This window comes from Megascapheus bottae, chromosome 20, assembly GCF_031878675.1.
Source record: "Megascapheus bottae isolate mThoBot1 chromosome 20, mThoBot2.hap1, whole genome shotgun sequence".
Lineage (NCBI taxonomy): Eukaryota > Metazoa > Chordata > Mammalia > Rodentia > Geomyidae > Megascapheus > Megascapheus bottae.
In genome coordinates, this window is record NC_143528.1 from 33,513,554 (window position 1) to 33,527,791 (window position 14,238).

The 14,238-nt window shown below is 42.0% G+C and overlaps 1 protein-coding gene across 3 annotated transcripts in view; it reads right to left on the reverse strand.

Annotated features, from left to right (window-relative positions):
* The window catches only part of Psd3 (pleckstrin and Sec7 domain containing 3), a 285,771-nt gene that overhangs the window by 216,224 nt on the left and 55,309 nt on the right, over positions 1-14,238 (reverse strand). Inside the window, exon 1 of one of the 3 annotated variants that reach the window (XM_090354243.1) lies at positions 12,983-13,324. The exons of 1 other annotated variant lie outside the window; for it this stretch is intronic. Coding sequence is in view for 1 of the 2 variants with exons in the window: in XM_090354242.1 (XP_090210368.1) it covers positions 1,777-1,807 (31 nt within the window). In the remaining variant the exon portion in view is untranslated. Of the gene's footprint in view, positions 1-1,776; positions 1,854-12,982; positions 13,325-14,238 lie in introns of those variants that run through there. One more of the 3 variants, XM_090354242.1, reaches the window with a different exon arrangement.

The following is a 14,238-nucleotide window of genomic DNA, read 5'->3' on the forward strand; positions in this document are numbered from 1 at the left end:
CCATTAATTGGATATTCCTGCCCCAGTGATTAATAGTTACAGCTGTGCTTACCACAAACTAAATTTCACATACTAATGATTCAGAACCTCATTTTTCTCATTCAATCTTGATCCCCAGAGAAGTGATAGTAGCTTATAATGCCAGTCAATTTCAGGGGAAGCTCTGTAAACTACAGAGTGGCAGACACGCGTGCGCGCACACACACACACACACACACACACACACATCATTCAGAAGGTCAGATGAGTGAGATAAGGAAAAGTCCATTCATTGAGAGCAAAGTCTGTACAATTGTGCAGACCACTGTGAAAAAGTCACAGTATGGTATGGGAGATGAATTTGAGCTTATTTTTTAAATCACTGCTTTTTTAAAAGCTAGTGTCCTCTTTTCAGTTCTCAGGATACCCAAGAATACATCTGTCTGTCTACTTCTATTTTTTTGTTTTCATATCCATATTCTGACTTTCCTCTGAGCTTTATCTCTTTGGATCAGTTGCTGCTCTCTAGTTTCTGTTTGGTAACCTACACCTAAATCTTCTCTCTGTCCAATGACCCCTTAAGTTTCCATTGTATTTTTAAACACGAAAAAGTGTTTAAGTAAAACTTTAAAGTTAACACAGATATGATAATACTGATATCTAGTTGCTTTTTACACTCAGTATTTTATGGAAGTTAAATAGTTAAAAAATGACCACTGATGATTTAAAATGCTACACCGATCTTTAAAACAAAAATAGACAAATTATGAGTGCCAAGCAGCTGGAGGTCACAGCTGCGTGGGACCACTTGGGACTCTGAGTGCTGCCCCTCAGGATAGATGGGGCCGCCCCGTTTCCACCCAGTGTCAGCTAGGAATATGGGATCTTATGCAAAGCAAGTAACATGCAACATCATTCCATTTATAGCCACAACTGTAAGTTTTACAGTGAGTTAAAAGTCAGTTTCCTTGGTGAGAGAGGAATACATTTTAAATTTACTATAAAAGTGACATTTCAACAGAGAGGGAAGACACGCCCCTGCATTTACACTGAGGAATAAAAATGGAAGTTTCAAACTTTCAAGAGTTCAGCCGCAGCCTGAACTCTAATATTTATAGAATATTTTTTTGTGTTGCTTCTGTGGCTAATCACCTCCTCCTGGCCACTCAGACCCAGAGCCAAGCTTCAGGTATGCAGATGAAAAAGAGCTTGGGTTCTTTAAGAGAAACTCCTCCCCTATCTCATCCAACAACATAATATGATGTCTCTCTAAACTGCAGGGCTAACCTGTTTTCTCTCTTTCTGCCTATCCAATACATCACAAACAGGGAGCAGAAATAGGGTGATAGGATTTTACATTCCTGGCAAAGTTATTAGGATGGGGGAGACAGGACATAGGATTCCAGGTAAGAAAAAATATTCTGCTTCTTATTTTTTCAAAAAAAATTTTTTTGAAAAATCCAATGTCAGATGCTAAAATAAACATTCCAGGTAAAAGCCAGGTAAGGTTTGGGGCAAAGGTAATGGGAGGGTAGATCATTGTTTCTGAGGACTGAGGAAGAAAGGATGGGTTGGCAAGGCACCCAGAGCTGATGCAGTATGCTCTTCTATATGGCAAGATTCAGCAGAACCCAGGCTGGCCCCAGGAGTCTCCTTCTGGGACGACCACAAGACAAGACTAGTAAGCAAAAGCAGTCAGTAATACAGACAAATAATTTCACAGCAGCATCTTACAAGAGAAAGCTATAGAAAAAAATCATATTTGCCTGCATAGACCTACAAATAGAGGTTACTCACAGAGATTACTGTAGCTCCAGCAGTTACCCATTGATCATAGAAAATGCCCAGTTCATCAGTTTAACGCTCGAGAAAAGTTAGCTAGAAAAGAAGCAAGCTCATGTAAAATACACTGTTCTAATCAACCGGGAAGCAAATTAGTTCCCAGTTTCTTGGCAGTCCCTTTTGCCCTGCACTGCACACGTTGATGTAAAAGGAAGCACTTTGAGCACTTGGAACCCGAGCCGGGAGGAGCCAGGAGGAGCCAGGAGGAGCGGAGCAGGGCTGCTGCCTCAGCCCTCACAAAGGCAAAGCACCCTGTTCTTGGCTTACTCTCCCTCTCTGCCTCAGTCAGTTGCTGTCTACCTTGGTAGCTTACCGAAAACAGCCACTGTAGGGCTTTTCTCTAATTGTGAGAACTACTTCCAAGGAGATAACTGGGAGTTAGCTTTGAATGTAAGCATTTCCCCAGTGCAGCAGCAGGAAGCCCGGCAAGAGCTAGGAGGATCGTACCATCCTCAGTGACATCAGAGGTAGGGCTGTCATCTGAGTATTATGCAGCATTTTCTGTGAGGCAGGAATGACACACATGAACGGAGATGGCTGGTTCCCCCGAAAACAATTTAACTGTTATGTTGTAGAAAGGAGGGGGGCCAGTGCAAAATTGCTATTCCAAGGTGAAGAAGGACCGCATAAATCCTACAGAGCTGGTCCTCGCGGCTCACTGCCGTTCCATGTGAAGTCATTTCACAGATGATTATGGCACTGGTCCTGTGATACAATTAATACTTAATGGGTAATTGACAGTGTTTGGAAATGTGACATGAAGAGGTTCAAAGACATTAACGTCCTTTTGTGAAAAAGATGCCAGAAACTTTTATATCACCAACAGTGCCTTGGATGTATATACTCTCCATACAACCTCAGTGAAAAGTATTACATAAAACAACTAATAGTTTTATGAACAAAAGCAAAGCAAAAAGTAGCTCAAGATAAGTAGCACATGTAATATTTCTGTCTGATTGTGGTAATAGCTCTTGATATAAACATTAAACATAACTCTTGAGTTCAATGGCACAGAGCGTGTTTAACATATGGAAGGCCCTGGGTCTGACCCCCAGTCCCACTAAACACACACACACACATGCACAGGTGTGCGTGTGTGTGTGTGTGTGTGTGTGTGTGTGTGTGTGTGATACTCATCTTCCATAACTATACTATTCCTACCAATATGAGAAACAGGTGAACCACATAAAGCAATACATGGTGATTTTCATTCACACCATACACATCCTGTGAAAAGCTAGGTGCCAGAAATGTGTTAGGTTTCATTTATATTGCCTTACTTCCTTTTGGGCCTGTACTAGAGTTGAACTCAGAGCGTCACATGTGCAGTTTGCCTGCTCACAGCTGATGTGCTACCAATTGAACCATGCCTCCAGCCAATTATTTTGCTAGAAATTAGAAATGAAGACTCATATGCTTCACTGCCCAGGCTGCTCAAACCTCAATCTTCCAGATCTCAGCCTCCAGAATGGCTAGGATTACAGGAGTGAGCCACTAGCACCCAGTTGACCTCTTTTGATAAACAGCAATCTGTCTAATACAGAAAGCATTTAACCACAAGCCAGCTGCTGCCCTAAGGCATTTTAACTGCATTAACTCATATATTCCTGCCCTGTGGGACAACTGCTAGTGGTAATCCATCTCCCAAAGGAGATGTCAGTCTTCCAGAATCACACGGTTAAAACAGCATCACCAGGATTCAAACACAGTCACTTTGGCTCTGAAGTGCCTCTCTCAAGAAGAGGTCCAAATATAAAAAGACAGAAGTTGGGGCCAGGAGTTTGGCCTAGTGATAGAGTGCTTGTCTAGCATGCATGAAGACCCAGCTTTCAATTCCTCAGTACCATATACATAGAAAAAGCAGAAAGTGGTACTATAGCTCAAGGGGCAGAGCCCTAGCCTTGAGGAAAAAGCCCAAGGAGAATGCTTAGGCCCTGAGTTCAAGCCCCAAGACTGGCAAAAAAAAAAATTGAAAAATATTCCTAGATACAGCACCTAAGGAGGGTGAAGTGTGAGGAAAACCCAAATGCCCAAGTTTGCTGCTGCTGAGAGCTTATATGACCTTGGCTTACAATCTTTCAGGTTGAGTTTCCTATCTCTGAACTACATACAAATACTTAAATTATAGATCAGTACAATTACATGGTTAGAGCATACAGTACACATATAAATAAGTTATGCTAAGGATTAAATCTTGTATGTAAATATATAAGGCACTAAGAGCAGCAACAAGTATATAATAAAAGCATATCTATCATTATCATTACTTTTAAGATTATTACCTTTTTAGTGACTAAGAGTTAAACTGAGTTGTCACTATATAGCTCAAGGTGGCCTTGAACTCATCTTACTATTAAGTCAGTCTCCAGAGGGTAGGGATTACAAGAGTTCACCAGCACACCTGACTAACTATTAAATTTTAAAACTAAAACTGCCAGCTTTTTCTCTTTTCAAAAACCTTGCCAAGAAAAGCTGTTTTCAGAGTTAGGTGGAACAGCAGAAGGACATTTATTGACCTCTTTCTTACAAATGTTAATTCAATCCATGAACTGCCAATGTCCAGTGTGATGTAAGCTGAAGTAGGTGGGCATAACTTCTTAGAAAGCTCTTCCAAGAGCAAGTCAGTGGCCTTTCTTCTTTAATCCTAACTGTGAAAGTGGAGCTAGATGTGAAGCATCCTAAATGCTAAGCATTCCACCAGCTAGACAAATAAAATAAACACTTTCTACAGTGGAGAGAAAACAAACCTTCAGATCACAGTTTCTAGTACACACAACTAACAGAGGCATAACTGACACACAAGTGAAGGCACAATTTCTCCATGGGAACTTTTCCACTGTTTCCTCTTCTGCACCTGTGTCCTTTCTGATGCCAAGTCAATGTCAATGGATGAGAGAGACTGGAATGCACTGCTTCTCAGTACACTGCAATCTTGCCACGAATGAAACCACAGAGATCCAGTGGTGATGCAAGATGTTCAACACTCTCTCTGCACCACTTTCTTCCCATTTCTAGGCAATCCTTCCATGCATGCTGCATGCTAGCTAACTCATGTTAAAGGAAAAGGCAAAACTCAAATACAGGAATGAAGATGCTCTGCAAAGTCTCTGCTACCATAAAGCTATATAACTAAGATGGCCCATGCAAACATAGGCATGAGAAATCTTCTCTGCCCTCTGTCCATGTTCCTGTTCCAAATGTCTACTGTTTCCCATTTAGTTGATACTCATCATAATAAAGCTAAACAATAACAGACTCTATAGTCTTGCACAGGTACCATCTCTAATAACACATGCACTGAAACAGCGTGTGGTCCACAAAACCATGCTGAAGTCTCCAACTGTTTCCAATGGTTTGCACTGATAATATTTTCTCTTCTGCATTCTGTTTTTATTTAATTTCTTTCAGGAAGAGGTTTTCTTTAAAAACTCAAGCCATATCAACTCCGTTACGAGCAAAATGCAACGTCCCATCTGCCAACGAACAGGTGCCCCAGGGTGCTGGGGTCTGCTGTTTCCTGGCCTGTTCTCCAGCCCTTTCATTCTAGCTGTGCCACCTACATTGGTCCTCAAGTTGGCACTCAGTTCACTCACATTCTCTGTCCAAGCTTAGAGGAAAGAATATATCATCTCTGTAGACAATCTGTCATGATGGTTGACATGATTTTCATATATGAAGTGCTTAAAATAGAGACCAATCGGAAGACCTAGCTGACAGCACCACTCCTCATGGAAAAGTAGCCTTCACTCTATTGCTTATGTGTAGTTCAGGCAAGCATTTATTCTTGGTATCGCACTACAATCAAATAACAATTGTTTTTTTTTTTTTTTCAGCAGAGTTCAGTTAGTAACTATATGCGAGAAAGCCACTTGTCTTACAAGGTTTTTTTAAGTTTTAATCTACAGCTCACACTGCTGAGGGGGAAGAACCTGCCAGATAGAGACTATTACTTAGAAAATGGAAAGATGTTAATAATATATACCCCAATTCCAAAGCAACCATATAAACCAGCCAGAGAACACTGAGAGAAAGTATGAACTTGAACTGTGATGATGAAAGAGAATGTGAAATCAGTCCAGTATGATTGTGTCCCTTTAATGACAAAAGCAATTAAAGCCAAATTTTAAAAAAAGATCTAGCAAATGGACTAAAGTTCAAAGCTCCAATCCCATCTGACTTGGAGACAATACTACCTTGTGACAATGACAAGAGAAAAAACTATAAAGTTGGCCCCAGCCAGAGGAGCTCATGCAGTTAGCTCACCTTGCAAGCAGGTCTGAAAAAGCATGTAAGAGAGAAGTATGGCTTAGGTTGTACATGGGAAGTAACTCTGTTTTGACTGGAGGGTTAGCTTGAACCTATATATAGGTAATATATACATACAGTACAATATAGATATACGTCTGCGTGCATGCACGCGCATACACACACATACACACACACACATACACACACACACACACACACACACACACACACACTCATGAGAGCTTTCAGTCACACTGCCTATGCTTGCCCACAGACAATGTTCCAATGATTTCCAGTAATAAACCAGGCTGGTATTCACTCACAGTGTCTCACCAGGCCAACCCACTAGAGTCACTCTTTGAATAGTACCACCATAAAGGAGAAAACCTGGACTGAGGAAGAAAGGATTCTTACCGCTTTCCTAGAATCCTTCATGGCACCTACCTGTGTCCCAATCCCAGTCTGTCCTGGACATGCAATTCCTGATTGTTTGAAATATTCCATATCATATATTCAACATGTCAAAACTGGTGACTACTTTCTCTGAAAAAAACTCCTGGTCGAGAAATCCTATTTTGAATGCATCATTAATGTCTTCTGCCATCCTATCTCTCTCTCAACCATCAAGAGCTATCAATGGTGTTTCCATGTACTATCTTCCCATTATTACTGTTCCCAGCCAACCCACCCTTCTTTACACTCATTCACGTCCTCCTATCCACTGGAGGTGATTGTGCTGGGTAAATCTTCCTAGAACAGCACTTACTTAGTGGAAGATTAAACCCAGAACCACATGCTAAGCATACATTCTATCTCCAGCTCCATCGCAGGTCCCAAAATAACACTTCTCTGGTGACATTGTTGTCATCACTGTGCAATTAGGTGCTTCCCTAGATCAAGGTTTAAAATAAATTTTCAGTGGTACAATGACAAAGCTGTAACTCTTCAAACTCAGCAATTGCTTGATAACTTTTCTTATAAAGGATCAGATATAAAAAAAAAATAGTTTAGGCCGGGAGTTTGGCCTAGTGGTTAAAGTGCTTGCCTCGCATGCATGAAGACCCGGGTTCGAGTCCTCGGTACCACATACATAGAATAAAGCCAGAAGTGGTGCTAAAGCTCGAGTGGTAGAGCTCTAGCCTTGAGAAAGTCCAAGGACAGTGCTCAGGCCCTGAGCTCAAGCCCAGGACTGGCAAAAAAAAAAAAAAAAAAAAAAAAAATAGTTTAAGCCTCACCAACCATAATGTCTCTATACAAATACTATCACAGTAAGAATGGCCAGCGGCAACAGTAAATTAACACAAGGCTATGTTCCAATAAAGCAATAGCATATTAAGCACTAAGGCAAGAGAGAAGGATTTGGTCCAAGGCCAGTGGCTTGCCCAGCCCTGCCGAACCCTTCACTAGAGACCATGAGCCCTGCGCCATAATGTCTCCTCTTTGCTCCCCTATAGCGCTAAAAATTACATTTTTCCCTTTAAATATCACAACAACAAATAGTACTACCATTAAAAATACTTGACAAATCACAAAGTGATTGAGTAGCTTAAAACCAGGACCAGAGTCTAAGATGGAGAATCTAGAAAAAATTTAAAATTTAAATATTTTCAGATTAACTTGAAGCAGTTAAATCCTACTGCACTATAGCAATGTGATGGTGATAACAGACTTCTGCAACTCAATAAGAAGAGATAAAAATTGTGGGCAATGGGCAGGGGAAATGTACAGTGAATCGCAGATGGGCAAGCCAGGAGGAAAGAAAATGATCAGAATTAAAGATTTTTGTTTCCTTCAGGCAAGTGGAAGAATATACCACCTCTTGGATGGCCCAGAGTGTGTTAAAGGCACAGTCTGTACTTTCTATGCACAACACTTGTTCCCTAACGCTGAGGCTCCAACATTGGAAGTACTGGGCCATATACTAAAACAACTTTGACGAAGAATGAGATTGAGCAGCTTAAAACTCAAAAAGCACAGATATAGATAATGAGTTCCTAAAATAAACATGACAGAGAAATACACCTTAAATGCAAATGAGCAATGGTGGTGGTGGTAATAATAATAAACACAGCTGCTGAATTTAATTTCTTTCCATTTAACCTTTCTGAATAAGTCAAATTTATTAAATGTACGCACTCAGCATAGCAGGAGAATAAGACATCATAAAACTCTAATTTTTAGTATTCAACATAAAGTGCTTAAAATAAAAGCCATCTGTAGAACAGGTTTACCAGTAAGCCTAAAGGATAAAAAATTAATAGATAAAATGATGATTGAAGAAAGTCAAACCACAGACAGCGATCCTCCTGCTATGCCTCCCTCAAAAACTGGGATTACTACAACAACATCCATTTGTTGAAATGGAAAAGACTACTCAGGCAGGCTTCAAATTGTGATCTTCCCAATCTCTGCTAGAATTACAGCTATGAGCTAGCATGCCTGGGCTAAGAAATTACACTTGAAATCATCACTTAATGGTTCAAGTGTTCCGTGATGAATCTTAATCCACATCTCCACCAAGACTACTCATTCCTACTGTTCTCCACAACAGCCTATACTCACCATCCCTACTGCTTGAACAGCATATTCTTCTCCCTGTTATTTTCCCCCATCCAAGTCACAACCGTACTTCCAGAGCACAGGCCCATCCGTCTCAGAAGCCCGTGGCTTCCCCTGTAAATGATTACTCTGCATCTGGGCACTTCCCTCTATGAAGTGAGGACCACAGGGCTCTGGTGAGAGCATACGTCCTCTGTGCGTGATCTGTAGCCTGACCTTAGTCATCTGCTCAGGAATCTGTACTGTGTGGAAAACAGCAATTATTTACTAAATATTTACAGCTATTAAATGAATGTATTATGTAACAAACATTTATTTCACCTCCCCTTTTTAAAACAATTTAAATATAAGAACCAAAACTATACCAATCTCAATTCCCAACAAATTCTCGGGAAAAAAAAAAAAAAAAAACAGGAAGCAATGGCTCATGCCTATAATCCTAGCTACTCAGTAGGCTGAGATCTGAGGATTGAGGATCAAAGCAAGGCCAGATCGCAGTTCAAAGCCAGCCAAGCACTAAAGACCATGAGACTCTTACCTCCAATTAACCACCAGAAAGCCAGAAGTGGCTCAAGGGGTAGGGTGGTAGCCTTGAGCTGAAGAGCTCAGGGACAAAGACCAGCCCCAGAGTTCAAGTCCAATGACAGACCCAAAAAAAAAAAAAAAAATCTCAGAAAAGTTCTACAAAGTTGAAGCTCCAGTCTTTCTTTAAAAAAATATATAAAACATAGTTTCAACCTTCCTTAATTTCATTTAACACAAATAGTAACTCAAAGTCACTTTGCTAGTTGTTCCAAGGATAACTAAAAGATCCACATTTCAGCCAGTTAACAACCCATCAAAACAACACTCAAAATTGCTTTTATCTAACTGCACATGGTAGCACATCTCTAGTCATGGCACTTAGAAGCATCTGTCTTTAAAAAAAAAAAAAGCAAGCAAGAAAGAAAGCTTTCTCCTTGTACATTTTGGTTTTATACTAGTTTATGCTTACTTTTCTGCTGGGCTTCCTTTTAAACATCAGAAATATTTCACTGAAACAGTTTACAAAGTTCCTGATATTAAAATTTTCTGTACCTTAAAATATGATTATAGCCTTCTTAATCTCCCTACATTATTAAATGAACTTACTCTCCCTTAAAGCCTCAATGCAAAATGAACAACAACAAAAGGTAATGAAGAAAGACAAGATTAACTCGGTCATGTTGTTTTGTAAAATCCCCTCTAACTCCACAATTCTGCAAGTAAAATAAACCAATTCCAATTCTGTACATGTCTGGAGTACTATAAAGAACCCATAACTTTTAAGTGTCTTGGGGCAGAGCATTACCCATGACAAGTTTACTTTCCTTCTCAGCAAATAATACCACATATGCAAAAGACCACATACCAAAAAATCCAAGGACCCCTATACCCAAACCTTCTTCCCTTCCAAAGGAAGAACTCAGAGCCTGTGTTGAAACTCTTAGAGAAATGATGAATTACACTCAGAAAAACGTACAGTCTAGGAGTGTAATGTTTTAGTTTTCATTTTTGACCATAAAAATTGCTCCTTCAAATGATGTTTGTCACAGAAGTCCAATAAGTAATTAAGATGAAAGGAGCTTGGATTCATATCACCATCTCTTCATTCTCTAATCCTCAAGGAGACACAAAGACCTTCATTTAAAGATTAAAAACAACAGAAGGCCGGGAGTTTGGCCTAGTGGTAGAGTGCATGCCTAGCATGCACGAAGACCAGGCTCCATTCCTCGGTACCACATACATAGAAAAAAAGCCAGAAGTGGTGCTGTGGCTCAAGTGGTAGAGCTCTAGCCTTGAGAAAGTCCCCGGACAGTGCTCAGGCCCTGAGTTGAAAGCCCAGGACTGGCAAAAAAAAAAAAAAAAAAAAAAAAAAAAAAAAAAAAAAACAAGAAAGTAAGTGGGGCCGGAAAAGCTAAGCAACATCCTGTGTGCACATTGGGAAAGGGGTAGCATAATGTCTTGATTTGATGTGTCGTGAACCTGAAGGTTTGCTGAAGACTTAGGACACTACGGACATGATTAAGTTTGCATTACTTATCTATGAAATAAGAAGAGAGGAAGAACTGCATCAGAAGGTCTTTGTAAGGTCTATACAATAGCTACTTACAAAGTACTGCCAGGCGTGATGGCTCTTAGCTACTTGGAAAACTGAGACCAAGATGATCACAGTTCACTGTCAGGCAGGGGAAAGTTTGTGAGAACCCATCGCATCAAAAAGAACCATGTGTGGTATTGTACATCTGCCCTCTCAGCTTCAGCAGGAACCGTAATAGGATTGCCTACTAAGCCAGTCCTTGCAAAGTTAACACCCTATCTCAAAAAGAAAGATAGGGCTGAGAGTTTGGCCTCGCGGTAGAGTGCTTGCCTAGAATGTATGAAGACCCGGGTTCGATTCCTCAGTACCACATACATAGAAAAAAGAGGAAAGTGGTGCTGAGGCTCAAGTGGCAGAGCTCTAGCCTTGAGAAAAAGCCCAAGGACAGTGCTCAGGCCCTGAGCTCAAGCCCAGGACTGGGAAAGAAAAGAAAAGAAAAGAAAAGAAAAGAAAAGAAAAGAAAAGAAAAGAAAGAAAGAAAGAAAGAAAGAAAGAAAGAAAGAGAGAAAGAAAGAGAGAGAGAAAGAAAGAAAGAGAGAAAAAGAGAGAGAGAGAGAAAGAGAGAGAGAGAGAGAGAGAGAAAGAGAGAGAGAGAGAGAGAAGGAAGGAAGGAAGGAAGGAAGGAAGGAAGGAAGGAAGGAAGGAAGGAAAGAAAGAAAGAAAGAAAGAAAGAAAGAAAGAAAGAAAGAGTTTAAAAACAAAGCAAAAACAAAAACAGGCTGTAGGCATGGTTCTATGGCACCTGCCTAGCAACCATAGGACTGACCCTGTCTTAAAGCTTGGTTACAAGTATATAGTTCATGTATAAATGATGTTAAAATGTTCACTTCCATTTAAATTGTCTGAAAAAATGAAATGTCTTCTAGATAACATTTAATATTTTTTTACAATTCACATCTCAGGAATATCAGACATAAATACACACTAATATATGTTAGGTCCACCTGGAAGAAATGACTTCTTCCCTTGGCTCTCTCCCCCTGTACCCTGGAAATCCCCGCCCAGCACCTGTAACCCTGGCAACTAGCATGCCTGGGGGCAGTGGGAGGTCCCCACTGAGGTATTCCCCATCCTCTGAGATCACATTCACTTCCGCTGTGTCTTATATAATCTCTCACTTCTTCCCCTAAGCTCTCTTGCTTGCCTGACTCCATCTTGGGCGGCAGGAGTCTGCTCTTTCCTCACGCAATAAACCCTCTTTTCCTGAACTGTGTGGAGTTTCCTTTTGGCAGACCTTACATTTGGTGCCGAGACTCGGATGGGGGAGAGGGTCAGGAGTGGCTGGATCCCCTCCGTTTCTTGAGGATCAATCCGCCTTCTGCCCCTCCCCCCTTCTTCCAACCAGAGAAAGGAAACTCCACTCCTGGACCTCTGCCTTTCCCATAGCTGGTGGTGTATTTGCTATGTTTCCTGTCTGCACCTGGTGAGTGACTCCTGCCTGCAGGCTCTTTTTCTGTCTCCTTTAACCCACCCCTGCCTAGAGCTCTCTCCCTGTGTCTAGTTTAAGACCCAGACCCCCCACACACCAATCTGTTCTGGTGAGATTGGATTCCCCCTCCCCCCCACATTCTACTTTCCCACTCCACATCCTTATTGACTCCACCCCCTGATGTCCTCACTGACTCCACCCCCAGTCACCACTGACTCCACCCATCCCTGGTGTCCTCACTGCCTGGGCCCCCGCCATGTCCTCGCTAACTCTTCCCCTACCTCCTCACTGACCACCCCCACTTCACTTCCTCTTAGTGTTTCTTCTGGGGTCTCATCAGTCTTACCCAAGCCAGGACACCCCCTTGGGATATCTTTTACGCTCTTTAGATGTTCTTCTACTCAGAGACTCCATAAAACCAAAATGTCTCATCTTTTATTGTAATTGTGTCTGGCCAAAGTATAGGCTACACAATTGGTCTCACTGGCCTCAAAATGGGACTTTGGATTATAATGTTTTCAGGAATTTAGACAGTTTCTGCTGACGCAATGGAAAATGGCCAGAGGTTCTATATGTTCAGGCTTTCTTTGCTCTCCATGCTTGCCCTTCTCTCTACCAATCCTGTTCAACTTCCCCTATCCTCCTGGCACAGAGGCATCCTGTCCCTGCCAAATTACCTAAGAACTTGGAGCCTCTTCCTAAACCTAAAGTGCCTGATCCTCTACTCAACACTGAAGACTCTGCTTCTCCTCCCCAAGCTGAACCTTTCCTTCCTTCTCCTCCTCCGTCATCTCCTTTTGACTCACCTCCTGCTACTCATACTGGATCTTGTACTGGTAGCTCACAGCCTCCACCAGCTTCCCTATATCCTCTGCGGGAGGTGGCAGGGGCAGAAGGGGTCATTCGTGTGCATACCCCCTTTTCAATCACAGATCTTTCCCAGACTGAGAAGCGACTAGGATCATACCCCCAAGATCCCAATAATTATACCAAAGAGTTTAAATACCTTGTTCAGACTTATGACCTCACCTGGCATGATTTATATACAGTCCTGTCCTCTACCCTTACCTCTAAAGAAAAGGAAAGGGTTTGGGTTGCAGCCCAGGCACATTGTGATGAAACCCACTGCCTAGACAATACTTTCCCAGTAGGGGCAACGTCTGTGCCCAGGGAAGAGCCCAAATGGGATTATGAATATAATGCGCCTGGAAGGGTTAGCATAAATAGGATGGTAACGTGCCTGGTAGCTGGCCTCCAGAAGGCAGCCCACCATGCAGTCAACTATGATAAACTAACGGAGGTTACCCAGGGACCCACTGAAAACCCGGCCGAATTTCTTGATCGCCTTTCAGTGGCACTCCAGTGTTATACTAACCTGCACCCAGAGTCTAAAGGAGGTATAGTGGTCCTTAATACCCATTTCATTTCCCAATCAGCTCCTGATATTAAAAAAAAAAGTTGAAAAAGGCTGAGGATGGCCCTCAAACCCCTCAAGGAGATCTGGTGAGCATGGCCTTTAAATATTTTAACAACTGGGAGAAACAGAAAAAATCTGATAAGACTGCCCGTAATAGGAAAAATTACCAGCTCCTGGCTGCTGCCCTCCAGGCTCCTCAAAGAAGAAGCACCCAACGCACACCACCCGGACCATGCTTTAAGTGTGGCAAGGAAGCCCACTGGGCAAGAGCTTGCCCTACTCTACAACCGCCATCTGGACCCTGCCAAAGTGCGAACAGCTGGGACACTAGGGAGTCGACTATCCCTCCTTGTCTCTACAAGGTGGGCCATTCCCTCCCATACCCCCCACACATGGGGAGGAGCCCGGCTTACCCAAGATACTCAGCTTGGCAATGGAAGTGTGATGCTGCCCAGGGCCGCTGATCCCACAAGCATCACAATGGAGGAGCCCAGGATATGTCTCCAGGTTGCAGGCAAGATACTTGTATCTCTTCTTTTGGATATGGAAGCCAGTTATTCGTTGTTACCTGAGTATTCCAGCCTCTTTTCCCTCCCAGATCTCAGTGGTGGGTGTAGATGGCCTTCTTACTTGTTCTGCAACTAC